Below are 17677 nucleotides of genomic sequence, written 5' to 3' on the forward strand. Positions count from 1 at the left end.
GAGTAGGGTGGTGTTATTTTAATTTTTTGTTAGTGTTGTGTTAGATGTTTGAGTATTTGTTCATTTTGTTCAAACAAAGTATAAGGGAGTTGTACTCCAGTCTAATAGGTGGCGGTAATGCAACATTTATTGGATGCCAACCGCGGTGAAACCTCATCGAATAAGAGAGACCCTGAGAGATGACGTCGCAGCTGGACCCTATTGGAATCTCGAGCCAGGGCTCATGTACACATCGGAATCTTATTGGATATGGAAAATCGCGAGGGTTGCCCGAGAGGCGAGGTCCTCTCGGAAAAATGTTGGTGTGGTAGCTAATTCGAGCATTTGTACAGCAGCGGACAGTCCTAACAAAACTAAATGTGGTTTATATTGCATGCTCCATACGTTGAAGATATACACCAAAATACGCCGAAGACCAAGCCAATCAGTTGTTTTAGAGACCGCTGTTTTAGGAGGTTCGTGCTGACTGCTATGTTTACATTTTCGCGTGAGGGCCCCCCAGCTAGCTCTCTAGGTAGCAATGCACATTCACTGCATGTTGTGTTGGACTTGATCGTCTGTAAGCAAATGACAACAACATTAAAAACAGTATAACGTGCATGTATATACGTTTATAGAGTTATCTATGTGACACAAGACATGTTGAACTCGCACGTCCTATCCCCGTGTCTTCATCTCGAGTCGTGTAACGTTACTGTAGCTACATTTAAAAAAATATTTATTTATTTAACCAGGCAAGTCAGTTAAGAACATATTCTTATTTTCAATGACGGCCTGGGAACAGTGGGTTAACTGCCTGTTCAGGGGCAGAACGACAGATTTGTACCTTGTCAGCTCGGGGGTTTGAACTCGCAACCTTCCGGTTACTAGTCCAACGCTCTAACCACTAGGCTCTAGCCGCCCCGACATCGACATAAATCCGGATATATCCGTTTTTATTCAAGTTAAATAACTAAGGTATTTGAGGTATAAATGTTATGTTGATGACAAAGTGTTAACAAAAGCATCGCATTAAAGCTGCACCTTCTGCAAGACCTCTGACCACTCCCGAATCAGCATCGTTTCTTTGGTTTGAAAACAATCACAGCAGTATTTTCTTCAGTTTAAAGTTAGAATCTTTACCTTTTTTACGTGGTCAAATATGCCCAAAAAAATCCTGATCTTGAATACAACGTTAGTCTACTATACTGTAACTTTACTGTTGTCCTGTTTAACCTCCTGATGTGTACATGATTCGTCATGATTGACAGCTGAGCTTCCAACTCTGGAACCTGGGTGACTTCACACAAACCTGAGCCAGGGAGATTAAAGATGTCGGAGAAGGTGCAGAACACCTTCAGGTTGCAGCTGTCCTCCGTCATGGACTCCCTGCTCACTGCAGCCGTGGGTGAGATCTCCAAGATCTTTGAGGGCAGTCTGAGTGAGCAGCAGGCAGAGCTAAAGCAGAGTGTAGAGGAGATCTCAGCATTGAAGGGGAAGCTGAGGCTGGCAGAGATGAGGTTGAAGGAGGGTGGGAAAATAAAGGTGTTGGATGGTACGGCTGCCAACACCTCTGGGCAAACAGTCACTGACGTGACGACAATTGCTGATATAGAAGAAGGTAACTTGATATTGCGTAGACAAATAGCAACATACAATTTCAGGTCTTGATAACTTTAGACATGATATGCATTTTTTTCCCCTCCCAGTTGTTGTCAGCTGATCTTTATTTTTCTGTGTCATTACATTTAAATTTTTGGGTTTCTATGCAGTACCCGATTGGTGCGAGCCCCTTCAGTCAGAAGATTCTTTAATTCCACCCTCGAAGATCAAAAAGGAAAATGAGTGGCCATGGGTGGACCTGCGAACACTGAGTGTGTCTCTATGGCGCATCCCTAACATCAAACAAGAGGTCAGTTACCTGTCCGGTGTGGGTAACCTGAATCAATAAACAGTCACACCCGAATGTAGCACACGGCTGAACAAAAACATGTCTTCTGTTAATTAGGTTAAAGGGTAACTCTCAACCCCAATTTCAGCCTTTGCCCAACACATTCACATTTTCAAGAAATACATTCAGGTTGGGGGAATTGGGGTGGGTAAACATAGTTGTACCTGAACCAAACACTTTCTCATTAAAGCATATTTACCAGATGTCAACTGGCATGCTCTGATAATACAATTATGTGCATCACAGACATATGGCTCTGGACAGTTGGCTCACAGTGGTAAGGTGCTGAGTTTCTGACATCTACTTACAACCTTGCGGTGTAAGTTTGAATCCCCATGAAATGTGGCCTCATGTTTATCGCGTTATTGTATTGGGAAGAAAAGTGCAATCATTACCTTGAAAATTAAGATTAGGGGCTCAATTCAACACAACTAGCATTGCAGTATTTACACAGTAGCTCTTTTTCCAATGGTCAAATTAACTCAGATTGGTCTTGGGTACTGTATAAAAACCTACAACTACTACAAGGGCAACTCTTCTCTTTCTTTCACTTTTCAGAATTAGAAGTGTGTTGGCACGGGATGAATATTGTAAATAAAGTATTTTTAAAAATATATATCTGCCCCATGTGGGATTAAATCTCACAATGCCCCACCATTCTGTCATAGCAGTTGGGAAAAAATACAAGTTGAGATGATAGCCATTGTCATCTATTTCTTGTTACGATGGATGTAGCTACGAATATAAACACATAATCCTTATTGCCTGCATGTTTTTTTCTTCGTCGTAGAAGCTCATAGATGTGTATGAAACAGTCAGGAAAATGTTGAATTTGGTCAAATATGGAAATATGCCTTAGTGTCTTTTCAATTTTGTGTAAAGTCAGAGGTCTAGTCAAGGAAGCATAACGCAAACTACACTGCTCAAAAAAATAAAGGGAACACTAAAATAACACATCCTAGATCTGAATGAAATATTCTTATTAAATACTTTTTTCTTTACATAGTTAAATGTGCTGACAACAAAATCACACATTATCAAAATGTATCAACCCATGGAGGTCTGGATTTGGAGTGTCACTCAAAATTAAAGTGCAAAACCACACTACAGGCTGATCCAACTTTGATGTAATGTCCTTAAAACAAGTCAAAATGAGGCTCAGTAGTGTGTGTGGCCTCCACGTGCCTGTATGAACTCCCTACAATGCCTGGGCATGCTCCTGATGAGGTGGCGGATGGTCTCCTGAGGGATCTCCTCCCAGACCTGGACTAAAGCATCTGCCAAATACTGGACAGTCTGTGGTGCAATGTGGCATTGGTGGATGGAGTGAGACATGATGTCCCAGATGTGCTCAATTGGATTCAGGTCTGGGGAACGGGCAGGCCAGTCCATAGCATCAATGCCTTCCTCTTGCAGGAACTGCTGACACACTCCAGCCACATGAGGTCTAGCATTGTCTTGCATTAGGAGGAACCCAGGGCCAACCGCACCAGCATATGGTCTCACAAGGGGTCTGAGGATCTCATCTCGGTACCTAATGGCAGTCAGGCTACCTCTGGCGAGCACATGGAGGGCTCTGCAGCCCCCCAAAGAAATGCCACCCCACACCATGACTGACCCACCGCCAAACCGGTCATGCTGGAGGATGTTGCAGGCAGCAGAACGTTCTCCACGGTGTCTCCAGACTGTCACGTCTGACACGTGCTCAGTATGAACCTGCTTTCATCTGTGAAGAGCACAGGGCGCCAGTGGCGAATTTGCCAATCTTGGTGCTCTCTGGCAAATGCCAAACGTCCTGCACGGTGTGGGGCTGTAAGCAGAAACCCCACCTGTGGAAGTCGGGCCCTCATACCACCCTCATGGAGTCTGTTTCTGACCGTTTGAGCAGACACATGCACATTTGTGGCCTGCTGGAGGTCATTTTGCAGGGCTCTGGCAGTGCTCCTCCTTGCACAAAGGCGGAGGTAGCGGTCCTGCTGCTGGGTTGTTGCCCTCCTATGGCCTCCTCCACGTCTCCTGATGTACTGGCCTGTCTTCTGGTAGCGCCTCCATGCTCTGGACACTATGCTGACACACAGCAAACCTTCTTGCCACAGCTCGCATTGATGTGCCATCCAGGATGAGCTGCACTACCTGAGCCACTTGTGTGGGTTGTAGACTCCACCTCATGCTACCACTAGAGTGAAAGCACCGCCAGCATTCAAAAGTGACCAAAACAACAGCCAGGAAGCATAGGAACTGAGAAGTGGTCTGTGGTCGCCACCTGCAGAACCACTCCTTTATTGGGGGTGTCTTGCTAATTGCCTATAATTTCCACCTATTGTCTATAGGTGTATTTCATACTGAACGCCTCCCTTGAGATGACGTGGTACCACTCAGCACATCTAGAAGGGAGTACATTTCAAACCGAACCCCTCTCTTGAGATGACGTGGTACCACGCAGAACATCTAGAAGGGAGTACATTTCAAACCAAACCCCTCCCTTGAGATGACGTGGTACCACGCAGCACATCTAGAAGGGAGTACATTTCAAACCAAACCCCTCCTTTGAGATGACGTAGAGGAACCTTCTTAAGGCACCTCTACATCAGAGTTGAACTGCGAGGGGCATAAAGAGCTAGATTCGCTCCCAAAACACCTAAATATATCACTTTTGCAATGAACTGTCTAAATAAATGGACTTTTCACTATAACAAAGCCTAAAACATCTGGATTACCATGATTTTATATTTTTAATCATCAAAGTCACTCTTTAAATGTCTGCTTTAGTAGTACTTTGGTGGCGTTTTTGGTTGTGAGCATATTCATTATGAGTCTGTTTTAGCAGGCTGAAGATTTTGATAACCACTTGCTGACAGCCCTAGCTAGGAGTCCTCCAAGAAAAGGTAAGAGTAAATCATCCTTGCCCCTCGTAATTGTAATTCAGCTCCTGGTGCAGGACATCATTACTGATCCCGCTCGTTCCGCTCCTCTCTCCTCCAGGGTCTCCAGGGTCGGCTGCGGAGCGGTTGTTAAACAGACGGTTAAAAGACATACCTGAACTGAGCGCGGCCTGGTCAGGGTATGGTTGTGGCTCAGTAGGGCGGGGGCTGAGGAAGACCCATGGTAGTCTGTTGTGCACATTCAAACAAGAAAATCCGGAACCCCAGAGCAGCGTCTTATTAGATAAGAATGTCTTGAGGCACAGCACAAGACATGGAAAAGATTGTGACTTACAAAGCAAACACAGAGAGGGGACACATGGGATAACGAGTGACATAGTGAAAAAAAAGGTAGGAAGGAGAAGAAAGCATTTAAAAATGGAACCTACTGTAGAGGAAGAAGTAACAACCAGTGGAACTGACAAGAGTTTCTGCTGCAAATACTGTGGGAAGGGCTTTCACAGAGAGTTTGGTCTTTCTGTGCACATGAGGTCTCATAACAAGGGGACATACAAATGTCCTAAGTGTCCCAAAAAGTTTCCGTATGCAAGTGCACTCCGTGTGCACACATTGAACAGCCACGGCAAAACAGAAAAGAACAAACCTTGCTCTAATGTCAAAGAAAAGTTGAACTCTATCAACCACAAAGTGAAATCCCTCTCCCTCAGCAGAACAAAGCCTACTTCCCCCAACAACAAACCTCTCTCTTCCAGCAAGGCCAAACCTCTACCCCCCAAAGACAAACCTACCTCCCCCAACAACAAAGCTGGCTCCCCTAAAGGCAGCACACATCCTTGTCACGTTTGCCATAAGGAGTACACTTCTGCAAAATCCCTGCAGGACCACGAACACATTCACACAGGTGAAAGACCGTACCCTTGTAACCAGTGTGGGCAGAGGTTCCGTGTAAAGCAGTTCCTGATATTACATTTGCGTAAAGCCCATGCGGATGTGTACGGGGGTGAGGAGAGCAGCAGATACTTCTCCTGGACTGCACCAGTGGAGGATCCCATTGCTAACAGTGCTGAGCAGCAACCTGCCATTAAGTCAAAGAGCAAAGACGATCGACGTGCAAAGGAAAACAGCAAACGGAAGCAAATGCCAGAAACAGACGGCCTGTTTCAATGCACAGTGTGTAAAAAGCTGCTAAGTTCACAGATGAGCCTCGTTCAACACTTCCGCATCCACACAGGTGAGAAACCGCTCAGCTGCGAAGAGTGCGGCAAGAAATTCCGCTGTCACCCCATCTTGATCAGCCACAGGAAGTCCGCCCACCCCGGGAAGAAGTACCAATGCCTCAGGTGTGTTCAGCAATTTGAGACCATGGCTGAACGTAAGAGACATCTGCTACAAGTCCACCAATTCAAGAAACCCAACCCGCGGTCCCGCTGTCCTCGCTGTAACAGGACTTTCCACAACAGTAACTCCCTGAGGATCCACTATGAAACTGTCCATGCCTGAGTCTGTCCACACATGGCTCGGCCTAGTCAAGTTGGAGTGTTCAGCAGGACCAGGATCAATTGCATTCAGAAAGTCAGATTGTTACGTCCATTTGAAGTTACATTTGTGATTTGAAAAGTGCTGTTTATTTTCAATTAGTCTTTTTTGTCATCATTGACTGGCTGAGTGAAAAGCGAATTGACCCCAACCCTGGTGGCCAATGAATTAACATGATGCTGAGAGAGGACTCTAAAAGTGCAAAAACGTGTGATTTGGTGGTCAATGTTTGTGATATGGTGATCAATATGGGTATCACTGATCAAACTGTGATATGTGGTTGCAGGATCACATTTTTTTAAAGTCAGTGCCGGACCAGTTTATGGCATTTTTGATTTCAACGTCTTGGAGCCATGTTTTATGTTTTTAGTTTCATGTAAACACGTCTCTATCATTTCTATGTTATGACAAATGTAACATGTTATTTGTACTGTACATTCTCTATGTTGTCAAGCAAAGCACAGGGAATATACTTTTGCTCCATCAGTTTTTTTTTTTTTTTTTACATGAATAAAATGTATTTACTGGAGGTTGACTTTCTTCAATAGGTCATGCATACTTATATATGTCATGCATTCTTCTATAGGTCATGCATACTTCAATAGGTCATGCATACTTCAATATGGTTTTGCATGGATCACCCAGTTTATTAGTGACCTTTTATGAATTACAGTGATTGCACAAACATGGGCAGTAGAGACATCTAGTAATAAAGGATAACAAATAGTACATGTTCCTCTTTTTTTTTTTTTTGCATATCCAATTTGTATCGGTTTGTTTTCCTGCAGTCTGAACAGCCAAAAAGCACATGGAATCTGATATTTCAAGCCATGTTTCAAACCACCTTCGTAGGTAGTGTGAAGTCAGATACGAATATGATTCCTGGCAATGTGACTTGTCTGAGTGGTCAAATCTGATTTATTTCCCCGCAAATGGTTTTTAGACTTATTTGGCATATCTTGTTGCTTGCTAGCTACTATGTTGACAGTTTGACAAGATGTGGTAGCTAACGAGCTTGCTAATTGTTTAAACAAATGAGTGAATGTGCCAGAACGCCAAACCACTAACTAGGTGACTGCTGTGGCTAGCCAAAAAGGACTTGTATTGGAAATTGGATAGTCTTATTCTTTGAGGCTTTAAAAGTGTTCTTACACTATGATTTTGAACATTCAAAGCAATTAGGAAACGTCCATGGCAGGTGTTGTCACCTTAGCTTGTTGCATACTTCTGATGGTTACCAATCAGCCTATACCACTGTGCACACACCCTTAGTTACTATGAACTATGACAACTAGCGTAGCCGTGTCAGCAAATGACTGCTGTCACAAACAAATCCGATTTGTCACTTGCTTTTTGGCCAGTCAGTATTAAAAAGCAGATTTGAAGTTTAAGGCTTTAGATAAAGATAGAACTAACCCAAAATAGTTCACATGTGTCGTTTCTGATGGGAGCAAATGAAGCATAGTGGGCAGGACCAAGCGCGAGATCCTTTTAGCGCGTTGTAGCATGTATTTGCATATTTTTGTTAGGGAACGCCTCCTCGGTGAAGTGCGTATGTGCACAAACTTAATTCGACCTTGCACTCCTAAACAACGCATTTTTTTAAAAACTTTGGCGAAGCGTCAAGTCTATAAATTGTAGTGTACTGTGTTCGTAGTTTTGGGAACAGAAAAATGTATTGAGATCAGATGTTTAATCGATGAGAAAAATAGCAGAATATCGGCCCAGTTTCACCTAGTTCCATCCTCTCCCACTAACCGTGACTGGACATTCTCTCACTACCATACGTGGAGAGAACCTTCTAAATGGATGCTTCAATTTTATAACCCCTGTGACTTGTCTGGGTTAATCCCTTCTGTCTGTGCTTTAGAACTCCAGGTGTTAATGGAATTACTTCAGAATTTTACAAATTATTTTCTGAACAAGTACCTCCCTCCCAATCTGAAGTAAACATTTTTTAGAGAGTATTAAAAACAATGTTCTCCCTCCTACAATGAGTCAGGGGTTAATAACACTGATACCTAAACCTAAAAAAAAAAAAGTGCTGCTCATCGATAACTGGCGTCCAATTTGTCTTCTTAATAATGACTAAGATATTAGCCTTTCTGCTTGCAAAAATAAATAAAGAAGTCCTGGATGCAATCATTGATGAAACACAGTCTGGCTTCATGAGGAACAGACATATTTCTAACAATGTCAGACTAGTATTAGACATACTTGACTACTCAGACCTAATAACCGAGGATAGCTTCATATTATTTTTTAGATTTTTATAAAGCATTTGTCACAGTAGAGCATCAGTTCCTCTTCTACTCCCTTGAGAAATTTGGCTTTGGGGATTTGTTCTGTAAGGCTATTAAGAATATACAAATGCTAACAGCTCTATCAAATTGAAATATGGCACCTCACCTAGATTTGAGTTAAAGAGAGGAATTAGGCAAGGTTGTCCTATCTCTCTGCTTTTATTAATCACCCAACTTCTTACAAATTATTTAAGTAATAGTCCTGTACAAGGTATTTCCATAGCTGGTAAAGAAATTAGTATAAGCCAGCTGGCTGACGATACTACACTTTTTCTGAAGACGCTAACCAAATTCCCAGATCGATCAATGTGATACAATCCTTTTCCAAAGCGTCTGGTCTATATGTTAACATTAATAAATATAAACTCATGGCTGTCAAAGATTGTGTGACACCTTCACATTATGGTATTCCAGTAAAAGAAGAACTTATATATTTAGGCATAACCATTACAAAGGATCAGAAGTCTAGAGGCTTACTAAATTGTAACCCCCATATTAAAACAACCCAGCTAAATCAATGGCTACAGAGGGACTTATGTTTAAAAGGAAGAGTCCTAATAACCCAGGCTGAAGGCATCTCTAGACTAACATATGGTGCTCTATCTTTATATCCTGACAGTAAAATAAGCAAGGAGATAGACCAGATGCTTTTCAACTTTCTGTGGAGAAACCTTACCCATTACATCAGGAAAACTGTTGTAATGAACACGTATGAGTATGGTGGACTAAATTTTCTGTACTTTACTACCTTAAATAATACTTTTAAGATCAATTGGATAAAACAATTCCTAAGGAGACCCACTTCTATGGGGAATTTTATTCCTCATCATGTCTTCTCTACTTTTGGTGGCCTTCATGTTGGTTTGCAATTATAATATTGACAAAGGTCCAGTGAAACTTTCTGCTTTTCATCAGCAGGTTTTCTTGTCATGGTCTTAAATTATGCTTATAAATGATTCTCCACGCAGATATTATATATGGAATAATCGGGATATATTGTATAAAAATACCTATTTTCTTTTAGAATATTGGTTCCGAAATAATATCCTATTGGTGAGCCAACTGGTAAATGCAGAGGGTTTTTTACTTAGTTATGAGGAATTCTTATCACTTTACAAGGTCCCTGTAACACCTAAAGATTTTGCAATTGTTTTAGATGCATTCCCTCAGGTGTTGCTCTATTATTCAGGAACGTGTCAAGACCTGACCCTCAGAGCCTACCTTCCGCTGACCCTGTTAACTCATCAGTAGGAAAGACCCGACCCTCAGAGCCTACCTTCCACTGACCCTGTTAACTCATCAGTAGGAAAGACCTGACCCTCAGAGCCTACCTTCCGCTGACCCTGTTAACTCATCAGTAGGAAAGACCTGACCCTCAGAGCCTACCTTCCGCTGACCCTGTTAACTCATCAGTAGGAAAGACCCGACCCTCAGAGCCTACCTTCCACTGACCCTGTTAACTCATCAGTAGGAAAGACCTGACCCTCAGAGCCTACCTTCCACTGACCCTGTTAACTCATCAGTAGGAAAGACCTGACCCTCAGAGCCTACCTTCCGCTGACCCTGTTAACTCATCAGTAGGAAAGACCTGACCCTCAGAGCCTACCTTCCGCTGACCCTGTTAACTCATCAGTAGGAAAGACCTGACCCTAACTCAGAGCCTACCTTCCGCTGACCCTGTTAACTCATCAGTAGGAAAGACCTGACCCTCAGAGCCTACCTTCCGCTGACCCTGTTAACTCATCAGTAGGAAAGACCTGACCCTCAGAGCCTACCTTCCGCTGACCCTGTTAACTCATCAGTAGGAAAGACCTGACCCTCAGAGCCTACCTTCCGCTGACCCTGTTAACTCATCAGTAGGAAAGACCTGACCCTCAGAGCCTACCTTCCGCTGACCCTGTTAACTCATCAGTAGGAAAGACCTGACCCTCATAGCCTACCTTCCACTGACCCTGTTAACTCATCAGTAGGAAAGACCTGACCCTCAGAGCCTACCTTCCACTGACCCTGTTAACTCATCAGTAGGAAGGATTTGTTTCTCTTTTGGTCCATTCAACAACAGAGCGATACGATCCTTGTTTCAGCAGGATGTTGTATCTATACCTTATGTCATGCCTTATTGGAATGGATTTATTGATAATATCTGTTGGAAAAAAAGTTTGGATGTTGCCACACACATTCCTACTTGTTAACAAAATTAAGGAAGTTTCATTTAAAAAATATATATAAATATTATCCTGCCAATGACTATATGAAGAAGTTTAAGGAAAACATCAACTCAAATTGTACATTTTGCAATGACCACCCAGAAACGGTGTTGCATCTTTTTTGGCATTGTATTCATGTAAGGAAACTGTGGCAAGGCATCAGTAGATTTATAATTGAACGCATTTATGAAGATTTTACACTATTGTGGAGAGATGTACTGCTTGGATTCTTTACCTAAAATAGAAATAAGCTGAAACAATTTTATGTAATTAATTTAATTATTCTTTTGGCCAAATTTCATATTCAAAAATGTAAATTTACAATCAAAACACCACATTTTCTTACCTTACAAAAATTAATGTAATTATATTTAAAGACAATTAAATACTCTACTAACAAGAAAGCTGTTGAATTGTAAGTATATGTATGTCCCTTAAGGTCCTTGTGTAATATGATATTGTACCTCCTAGTCCAATTGTCCTTTGTATATTATTTATATTTACTTGTGTTCCCACATGTACTTCCTGTATTGATTTGTTGTTAATAAAATAAAATAAATAAAAAAGCTTTAGATCTCACTCATTTCCCTTTTGTGGTCACTCCATCTATCCCGCTAGGGAATTGCAAATCCCGTAGAGAAGAACGTCTCATTATCGCGAGACGGAGAATCAACATGGCTCGCTTCCATAGATTTCGCTAGCCATTTTAATCAATTGAAAAATCCCCACATCTGAGAGTTTGAGTTATCTACTCGAATTTCAAATGACTCGACCAATAAAGCAAGTACTGTAGCTACATACAGTAATTCCTCTTCCAGGTTTCTTGCGTCTTTGTTAACCAGCTAGCTAGATCACGTTAACTGAGTCTGCCATCCAGAGCTACCCTTGTTCAGCTGTCTAGCTATCTTGATTTGCCTGGCTGCACTCTTCACAGTCTTCAGTGTTTGTTTTAAGGTAAGTCTCATCTGTTAACAGCATGTAGACTGGATATTAGTGGTTTAGCCAGCTAACGAGCAGTGATTCTGGAGGGGTGTGGTGTTGGCTACTTGGCTTTGTAGCTAGTTATGCTTCACAGACTGGCTCAGATCCAGATAACTGGTGGACTGGATAGGAGACAGATGTAGCCAGGTTGACTCCAACATTGCTGTATGTCAGATAGAGGGTCACATCTTAACACAAATTACTGTATCATCTTCTACCATAGTGACATCCTCCTCTTCACCACCCCACCTGATTGACAGCAAATAAGTGCTTCTCTCCTTGGGACTCTGTGTAACCCTCCACCCTATCTACCCCTGTTGCCCCCAGAGCAGGGGGTAAGGACACCACAGTCGCCACAATGCTGGAGTCTGTAAGGAACACGTTTCACGCCCAGCTGGCCACCGTCATGGACTCCCTGCTGGCGGCAGCGGTGTGTGAGATCGCAAAAATCTTTGAGAGCAGTTTGTGTGAGCAGCAGGAGGAGCTGACACAGAGAGGAGAGGAGATCACAGGCCTGAGGGGGAGGCTGGAGCGGGCAGAGAGGAGGCTGAAGAAGGAAGGAGAGGAGGAGGAGGAAGAAGAAGGAGAGGGCCTACTGGATGTGGTAGAAGGACCAGTGAGAAAAACAGGAGGAGATGGCAGCCCGGGGCAGCAGTCTGAACCAAGAGCTGGTAAGAAAACCGCATGTCTCATCTGAAAATGATCTTAGGAACATTTTGGTTGAAAACACAACTAAACTACTGTCTGGTTGTCTGTCCTGCACCGTTTGTTCAGGTTCAAGCTGGGATTCGGATGCGGCGTCTGAGACCCCTCCACTGGTCCAGGACAGCGGATGTAAGAAGTCCCACAGGATGAAAAAGGAGAGAACTGAGCTGGAGGGGTCCTCCATCAAAGAAGAGGTCAGTCAGTCATTATCTAACACAATAAGAATGTCTGTCTGTCTTTCTCTATTTAATTGCCGTTTTCTTCTATGTCACAAAGATAGTCCTGCTGCTTTGAGTTTTCAATGGTTAATTTATTCAAAGGCTGTTAACACAGCTGTGACGCTGGCCCCCACATTAATGTTTTATTCTCTCCCTTTAGCTTAAACATTGCCCTCTTCCACAGTTCGAGGAGCCCCACCCTGCCCCTGTGGAGGGGGAGGGCCAAGGGCCAGGGAGGAGCTCTTCTGCTGGGGGTCAGAGGCTGGGAGAACCCTTGTCTGACACAACAGGGACCAAGGCAAAGTGTAAGGAAGTGTAATCCTTAACCAATCAATCTACATGTTTGTGTTTTACAGTCCCTCCAGGATTTAGCGATAGATTATTTTTTTTGGGGTGAATCAACAATGGTCCTTCTGTAGCTCAGTTGGTAGAGCATTATGCAATGACTGTAAGTCTTAAAAGCAAATGGCATTATTATTATTATTATTATTATATTAATTCCATGCGTATTATGCTAAGGCTTGCAAATTTTCCAATCATCATACTATTATTGCATAAAACAGCCAAAATCAATATTGACATTACCACAGTCGCTTTGGATAAAAGCGTCTGCTAAATGGCATATATTATTATTATTATTATTATTATTATTACATAAAACTGTCCAATCACCTCAGTACAAAAAGAGGGCTTTCAATCTTAACCAGTCACTGCTCTTTTACTGCATACAATTGTTCAATCAAACCATCATTTACCCCCGTCAGCGAATTTTCCTGACAAAATCATTGCAAATTGTCATCCAAAATGTCAGAATTGCCACAAGCAAAATCAAGCATTTTGGCCCACAACTATCGCAACTATACGCTGCGATTTTAGAGCAAATAAACCTTGTCTTTTCATTCTGTATTGTATTTTATACTTGTGGAATTGTTGGAATGAGTATATTGAGCCCCCTTCATGATGTTGTTCCTATCTCTTGGTAGTATCCCATTGGGAGGGAGACCCCAGACCTCTTCAGAGCCAGAGCTCCACCTCCTTCTTCCATGGCCCCCGGGTTGGACATTTCTCTCCCAGACCCGACCACAGGTCTCCTGGGCTTGACCCCTGGGCCAGTGGTGTTCCTCTAGAGCTTCAGGATCCTAACTTCCTGGACCAGAGCCCAGACCAGGTACTAGAGCAGAGAGAGCCCAGGCAGTCACAGGACCAAACCAACCAATCCCAGAGAGGCCTGAGACCAAGAGACGACAGAGGGAGGGGCCTAGTTCATCAGAACCGCTGGTCATTGGCTGCCAAGGATCCAGTCAGACCACACCCCAACGCACATGCTCAGAAACACGCACAAGGTCACGCACACACACTGGGCGGGGCGAGACCCTACACTTGCCCGTACTGCGGCAAGAGCTTCAGCTACCCGTCCCACCAGCGCAGGCACCTGCTGCGCCACACAGGGGTGAGGATGTACCCCTGCTTGGTATGCGACAAGAGCTTCCTGACTCCATCAGAGCTCACGGTGCATACCCGCGTCCACACAGGGGAAAGGCCGTTTGGCTGCACCCAGTGTGGAAAGCGTTTTGCCCGCAGCGGGAACCTCCGGGCCCACCAGAGAGACGTCCACCTGGGGAAGAGACCCTTTGTCTGCCAGGAGTGTGGCAAGAGGTTCGCCCACAGGGGCAACCTGAGGGTGCACTACCAGAGGGTACACCAGGGCCTGCCATACCATGAGGATGAGTATGACCAGGATGGCAACACTCTCCCCTCTACTGGGTAAAGGGTCAACAGGGTCACATTCAGTAGGAGCTAATGGGAGAAAACATTTTAAAATGGAAAATGAGTGTTCTTGCAGTGCATTTGGAAAATATTCAGACCCCTTGACTTTTTCCACATTTTATTATGTTATAGCCTTATTCTAAAATTGATTAAATTGTTATTTTTCTCAATCTACACTCAATACCCCATAATGAATAAGAAAAAACAGGTTTTTAGAATATTTTGCAGATGTATAAAAAAGTAAACCTTGGGGAATAGATACAGGGGAGAGGAGGGGGGATGAATGAGCCAATTGTAAGCTGGGGATGATTAGGTGACTGTGATGGTATGAGGGCCAGATTGGTAATTTAGCCAGGACACCGGGGTTAACACCTCTACTTTTCCAATAAGTGCAACATCCCATCCGAAAGACGGCACCCGACACAGGGCAATGTCCCCAATCACTACCCTGGGGCATTGGGATATTTTTTAAGAGCAAAGGAAATAGTGCCTCCTACTATCCCTCCAACACCACTTCCAGCAGCATCTGGTCTCCCATCTAGGCACCGACCAGGACCAACGCCGCTTAGCTTCAGAAGTAAGCCAGCAGTGGGATGCAGACCCTTTACTCATTACATTGTTTAAGCACCTTTGGCAATGATTACAGCTTCGGGTCTTATTGGGTATGACACTACAAGCTTGACACACCAGTATTTGGAGAGTTTTTCCAATTCTTTGTAGATTCTCTCAAGCTCTGTCAGGTTGGATGGGGAGCGTCTCTAGAGATGTTCTATTGGGTTGAAGTCTGAGCTCTGGCTAGGACATTCAGAGACCCGTCCCAAAGGCACTACTGCATTGTCTTGGCTGTGTGCTTAGGGTCGTTGTCCTGTTGGAAGGTGAACCTTCATCCCAGTTTGAGGCTGAGTGCTTTGGAGCAGGTTTTCATCAAGCATCTCTCTGTACTTTGCTCTGTTCATCGTTCCCTTGATCCCTGCCGCTGAAAAAGATCCCCACAGCATGATGCTGCCACCACCATGCTTCACCGTAGGGATGGTGCAAGGTTTCCTCCAGACGTGATGCTTGGCATTCTGGCCAAAAGGTTCAATCTTGGTTTCAGCAAAACAAAGAATCTTGTTTCTCATTGTCTGAGAGTCCTTTAGCTGCCTTTTGGCAAACTCCAAACAGGATGTTGTGCCTTTTTTACTCAGGACGGACTTAAGTCTGGCCGCTCTACCATAAAGGCATGATTGGTGGAGTGTTGCAGAGATGGGAGAACCTTCCAGAAGGACAACCATCCCCACAAAGGAACTCTGGAGCTCTGTCAGAGCTCCCCCCCCCCCCCCCCCCCCCCAGATCTCTGCCTCGACACAATCCTGTCTTGGAGTTCTACAGACTATTCCTTCAACCTCATGGCTTGGTTTTTTCTCTGACATACACTGTCAACTGTGGGACCTTATATAGACAGATGTGTGCCTTTCCAAATGAGGAAAACAATGAATTGAATCCTTTTTTGAATAAGGCTGTAACGTAACAAAATGTGGGGAAAAGGAAAGGGATCTGAATACTTCCCGAATGCCCTGTATTTAGCATGCTGTCTTCTGCTGTCTTCTATGAATTAGGCCTACCTGCACATCTGTCTGCATTTTAAACCCATGTCCCATAGGAATGACTCCACCTGTCAAGAGACAATGATGAAGACAGGAAATGGTGTGAGAGCGAGAAAGGAAAGCAGCGCTCCCTGCGGGAGGAAGAGAAGGCATTTCTAAGTGTTGCATCATTTAAAGGGTTGTTATATTGTTAGTTGTGTTTTTATACTGAGAGACGGTGCTTTTGCCCTTTACTCTACATGGTTGTGTATGTTAGCAAATGTGCAAACTGATTGATTATGAATGATACGATTAGCATAACATTCCCTATTTTGTGTCGTTAGTCATCCTCCATGTGTAGTGTTCATATAAAGTAATTAACCAAAATAAAACCAGGTGTATTCACAGTCAATCCTGCAATGATGATACAGTATCTTATTTCTGAATATGTTTTCTTTGGTCCATAAGGTAAGGAAAAGCAGGAACAAGATTTTAGAAGGTACTGTACTTTTTTTGGAGGGTAAGTGCAGTACCATTAATTGCCACCAGAGAGCAGTCTTACTGCTGTGTTCTCCATTAGAATGCATAGAAGACATGCACTGACAGTATGGTAGGCTGGTTGAAGACGTTGGCTTCGTCAGCACGTTTTACGTCTAGTGTGTGTGAAGCATTATTGGCCTTCTGTTGGCTTTGCAAGTCACATTCTCTGCTTTAACAGTGAGAATTCCCTGTTCCCTCAGGTTATGTCACACTTCTGCCGACCTGTTCGAGGAAGGCTCCACACCACTCTCTCACTTGAGTATCTTACCTAGTAAGTTTCAGGTCAAATTGAGATTTTTTGTAGCTTTGGCAACTATGTATGCGTTTTGTATACCTGTTCACTCCTCTCCCAGTAGGCTTTACAGACGCTCCTCTCCCAGTAGGCTTTACAGACGCTCCTCTCCCAGTAGGCTTTACAGACGCTCCTCTCCCAGTAGGCTTTAGAGACGCTCCTCTCCCAGTAGGCTTTAGACGCTCCTCTCCCAGTAGGCTTTACAGACGCTCCTCTCCCAGTAGGCTTTACAGACGCTCCTCTCCCAGTAGGCTTTACAGACGCTCCTCTCCCAGTAGGCTTTACAGACGCTCCTCTCCCAGTAGGCTTTACAGACGCTCCTCTCCCAGTAGGCTTTACAGACGCTCCTCTCCCAGTAGGCTTTACAGACGCTCCTCTCCCAGTAGGCTTTACAGACGCTCCTCTCCCAGTAGGCTTTACAGACGCTCCTCTCCCAGTAGGCTTTACAGACGCTCCTCTCCCAGTAGGCTTTACAGACGCTCCTCTCCCAGTAGGCTTTACAGACGCTCCTCTCCCAGTAGGCTTTACAGACGCTCCCCACCCCTTGGCTGCAACCCTTCTAATGTAGTGAACCCTGCACACAACCCATGTGGAATTACGGGTCTCTGGCAGCGATTGGAACTGACAATTTGCGATCAAGAACGCTGAGTTCATCCCTTCAGTCCCTTTGTTGTCCTGATAGAGACATTGATCACCTCACCCCAGAGAACACTGCTACTCCAGCTGCTCTCTCTTCATCTGACTACGTTTT

At 43.9% G+C, this 17677-nt stretch overlaps 2 protein-coding genes across 7 annotated transcripts; both read left to right on the forward strand.

Moving 5' to 3' along the window:
• The first annotated feature begins 252 nt into the window (after positions 1 to 252).
• Positions 253 to 6877, forward strand: LOC124011689 (zinc finger protein 883-like). Of its 4 annotated transcripts, none has more exons than XM_046325171.1 (5): positions 253 to 1108; positions 1251 to 1600; positions 1752 to 1891; positions 4755 to 4815; positions 4913 to 6877. In XM_046325171.1, the coding sequence occupies exons 2-5, from the start codon at positions 1312 to 1314 to the stop codon at positions 6310 to 6312; spliced, it is 1890 nt and encodes a 629-aa protein (XP_046181127.1). In that variant the 5' UTR covers positions 253 to 1108; positions 1251 to 1311; the 3' UTR covers positions 6313 to 6877. The 4 variants fall into 4 exon arrangements, with proteins under 4 accessions (XP_046181127.1, XP_046181126.1, XP_046181128.1 ...); XM_046325170.1 differs by having other exon boundaries at positions 253 to 455; XM_046325172.1 differs by having other exon boundaries at positions 253 to 1600; positions 4758 to 4815.
• A 4599-nt stretch (positions 6878 to 11476) lies between these two features.
• On the forward strand, positions 11477 to 15374 carry LOC124011104 (zinc finger protein 500-like). 3 transcript variants are annotated; one of them, XM_046324120.1, is made up of 5 exons: positions 11477 to 11812; positions 12063 to 12510; positions 12614 to 12738; positions 12923 to 13067; positions 13746 to 15374. In XM_046324120.1, exons 2-5 carry the CDS (start codon positions 12198 to 12200, stop codon positions 14528 to 14530), a joined length of 1368 nt encoding a protein of 455 aa, XP_046180076.1. In that variant the 5' UTR covers positions 11477 to 11812; positions 12063 to 12197; the 3' UTR covers positions 14531 to 15374. The 3 variants fall into 3 exon arrangements, with proteins under 3 accessions (XP_046180076.1, XP_046180078.1, XP_046180077.1); XM_046324122.1 differs by having other exon boundaries at positions 12947 to 13067; XM_046324121.1 differs by having other exon boundaries at positions 12167 to 12510.
• The last annotated feature ends 2303 nt before the right edge of the window (positions 15375 to 17677 follow it).

The sequence above is a fragment of the Oncorhynchus gorbuscha genome, linkage group LG23 (genome assembly GCF_021184085.1).
Source record: "Oncorhynchus gorbuscha isolate QuinsamMale2020 ecotype Even-year linkage group LG23, OgorEven_v1.0, whole genome shotgun sequence".
NCBI classification, from domain to species: Eukaryota; Metazoa; Chordata; class Actinopteri; order Salmoniformes; family Salmonidae; genus Oncorhynchus; species Oncorhynchus gorbuscha.

Coding starts and splice junctions, on each gene's coding strand:
- LOC124011689 (XM_046325171.1), top strand. CDS start 1,312: ATGTCGGAGAAGGTGCAGAACACCTTCAGGTTGCAGCTGTCCTCCGTC. Junction 1,892..4,754: donor TCCCTAACATCAAACAAGAG/GTCAGTTACCTG, acceptor AGTCTGTTTTAG/CAGGCTGAAGATTTTGATAA. Junction 4,816..4,912: donor TAGGAGTCCTCCAAGAAAAG/GTAAGAGTAAAT, acceptor TCTCTCCTCCAG/GGTCTCCAGGGTCGGCTGCG.
- LOC124011104 (XM_046324120.1), top strand. CDS start 12,198: ATGCTGGAGTCTGTAAGGAACACGTTTCACGCCCAGCTGGCCACCGTC. Junction 12,739..12,922: donor GGTCCTCCATCAAAGAAGAG/GTCAGTCAGTCA, acceptor CTCTCCCTTTAG/CTTAAACATTGCCCTCTTCC. Junction 13,068..13,745: donor AACAGGGACCAAGGCAAAGT/GTAAGGAAGTGT, acceptor ATCTCTTGGTAG/TATCCCATTGGGAGGGAGAC.